The sequence below is a fragment of the Penaeus monodon genome, chromosome 8 (assembly GCF_015228065.2).
Source record: "Penaeus monodon isolate SGIC_2016 chromosome 8, NSTDA_Pmon_1, whole genome shotgun sequence".
Lineage (NCBI taxonomy): Eukaryota > Metazoa > Arthropoda > Malacostraca > Decapoda > Penaeidae > Penaeus > Penaeus monodon.
This window is the reverse complement of record NC_051393.1, coordinates 15647817-15650316: the sequence shown is the minus strand read 5'-3', so window position 1 is coordinate 15650316 and position 2500 is coordinate 15647817. Positions and strand designations below refer to the sequence as shown.

The 2500-nt window shown below is 46.7% G+C and overlaps 1 protein-coding gene across 1 annotated transcript in view; it reads right to left on the bottom strand.

The window, feature by feature from the left end:
* Positions 1-400: 400 nt before the first annotated feature.
* The window catches only part of LOC119576186, a 4783-nt gene continuing 2683 nt past the window's right edge, over positions 401-2500 (bottom strand). Inside the window, exon 2 of the mRNA XM_037923772.1 lies at positions 401-2500. This exon is cut by the window's right edge and continues 1738 nt beyond it. Within this exon, the coding sequence (XP_037779700.1) occupies positions 2205-2500 (296 nt within the window). The 3' untranslated portion in view covers positions 401-2204.

The following is a 2500-nucleotide window of genomic DNA, read 5'->3' as shown; positions in this document are numbered from 1 at the left end:
TGTACTCTCGGAAATCGTCTGAGCAAGAAAGCCTTTTTATACAAGCGCGCGCGCACACACAAACACACACACGCATGCACGAGTCAAGACGAGCGACCATAAAAGAGAGAGAGAGAGAGAGACGTTTAATATAAGAGTAAATAACTGGAAGAAAATGCAAGAATGACTTAAGTCGAAAAAGGTGTGTATACCAATACAAACATACATAAGCAGACACACACACATATACTATATATGATTGAGAGACAGAGAGAGAGAATGAAACCATATGAGTAATCCATTCGAGTAACACACAGGGAAAGATAATATCACTTGCTAACGTACTCTAACTTGGATAATTATATACTGTAATTTGAAGTGAAACAAGTCCCCCGAAAAAGGGTAGAAATGAAACAACAGATATTCTGAAACTTTGTTACATTATGTACAATATGGGAGCATAGACTTTTGAAACAGCAATATGCATGGTCATTCTGTAACACTTATATACACAATAACATAATTTGAATAACTTTTACAGTCCTTCAGGGAGTTTTTTTTTTACTATAACAATGAATGTGTTTAATCTATGAATAGAAGTAACTTTAGTGTATCTGCTAATTTTTTATAAATTTATTTATTTTTTTCACAAATTACTAGAATACAGTATCACATAGTACAAACATCTCATTCCACAGCTATGTACATTAGAAACAGGTAGAAATCTCCAGCAATGTGCAATATATGTACATGTGATTCATTTCCAAAGCAACATCCTACCTATTTAAAAATACAATTTAATATTTACAATAAATGGCAGTTGTTTTTACAGGTATCGTCTTCAGAGAGAACAATCTAGATTAAGTCTAAAAATTAAGCATTTCCTTGCCTTCCTACGGGCTGTAAAAATGTACAAATCAAAGCAGTAATAACTGGATAATAGAACATTCAATATTCATTAATTCGTGTATGTGTTTTTTATATATATATAATTCATCATATTCAATGAAGTGTTTCTAAATGCTAATAAAAAATAACAGGTATTGCAGTGTAACTATTGAGACTAACCGCAATTCAAAAAGAAGAAAAATGACCGAATGCAGAGGAACAGTTTAGCCGACAAACACGAACAAAGAGCAGCTACCTCTCAAAGGAGCGAACGGCTAGAAGCATAAGTTATCTCTAGGAATTGGATCGTACTAAACTTTTTTTTTCATTGTCATTTCTTGTTCATATATATATATATCTTTTGTATTGTCATAACATCCGTAAGAAAATGTAGTGATGATGCTGTGCAAGATGTGTACATAGTCAGGTATATATAGAGAGATAAAGGGAGTTGTACATATTGTGCAACAGGCGAGTGGTTTCTGCTATGGTTATTAACTTCGGTGTTTACATGGAAAACAGTGAATTTGGGTTTCGTATGTCATGCTACAAGTTAAGAGTCATTTCACCGTTATCAGATTCTATGGCATATCTATAACATTTCCGTTGAACACGAGAGAGAACATAATCACAGTAAGACGGGAGAGTCAGATTCCTAAATTCCGATGATCTAATCAGCTGGATTCGGGGGGGAGGGGAGGAGGATGTATACTAAACCAGACCCGGATTGGCAGTCGAGGGGAACGAACTCGGGGATGAAATGAACCACGACCGCGATGGGAAGGGCTTTGTTTTTATTATCTTTATTGCGGTCGTGGCTCATCTCACCTCTGTGCACACGCTACTGTGTTGGAGTTCGGGTGAATTCGGGTCCGCTACGGGGCGCGCCGCGGGTGGCTCGTGGGCGTGTCGAGGGCGGCGAGGGGGTGGGAAGAGGGCGCGTTGGCGGAGGAGAAGGTGAGGCTCCCGTTGGCGTCGAGGGCGGCGCGGGAGTACAGGTTGAGCGAGCCGAACGCCAGCGGAAGGGCGCCCGGCGTGTTCCTCCGAGCGGTGGCCCGATTCACCGTCGCGTAGATGGTCTCGGCCGATTCGCTGGCACGGGCGGCGGCGGCGGCGGAGGGGCGGAGGGGGGCGGTCATGGAGGAGGTGCGGGCGTGGCGGCGAGGGCGGGACTGCTGTCGGGAGGCGGCGGCAGCGGCGGCGGCGGCGGCGATGGCGGCGGTGGTGGTGCGGGTGACGGTGCACGGTTGGTCGGTTGTGCGAGTGACTGATGGCTGGATGGTGGCGAAGGAGGCTAGTGACTGGGTGGAGGTGAGGGTGGCTAGCGGGTGCGTGCCTCATAACGTCGTGACGTAGTCCACCTCGCTGTAGTCCAGGCTGTAGGCGGAGGTGACGCCGCCGTCCCGCTCCGCCGCGTCCTTGTCGGAGGAGAACAGGGACTCGGAGGCCGTGGGCAGCGTCGGGATGGGCTGGTGCTGGTGCGTCTTGTGGTCGGACGCCCGCAGTCTGGCGGCGCCGTACACCGTCACGCCCACCAGGAAGAGGATGCTCAGCGCCGAGCCCACGCCGATGTACGCCCATGGCACCGACAGGAAGAAGCAGTGGGCGATGAGCTCGTCGTGGCCCGAGGGGC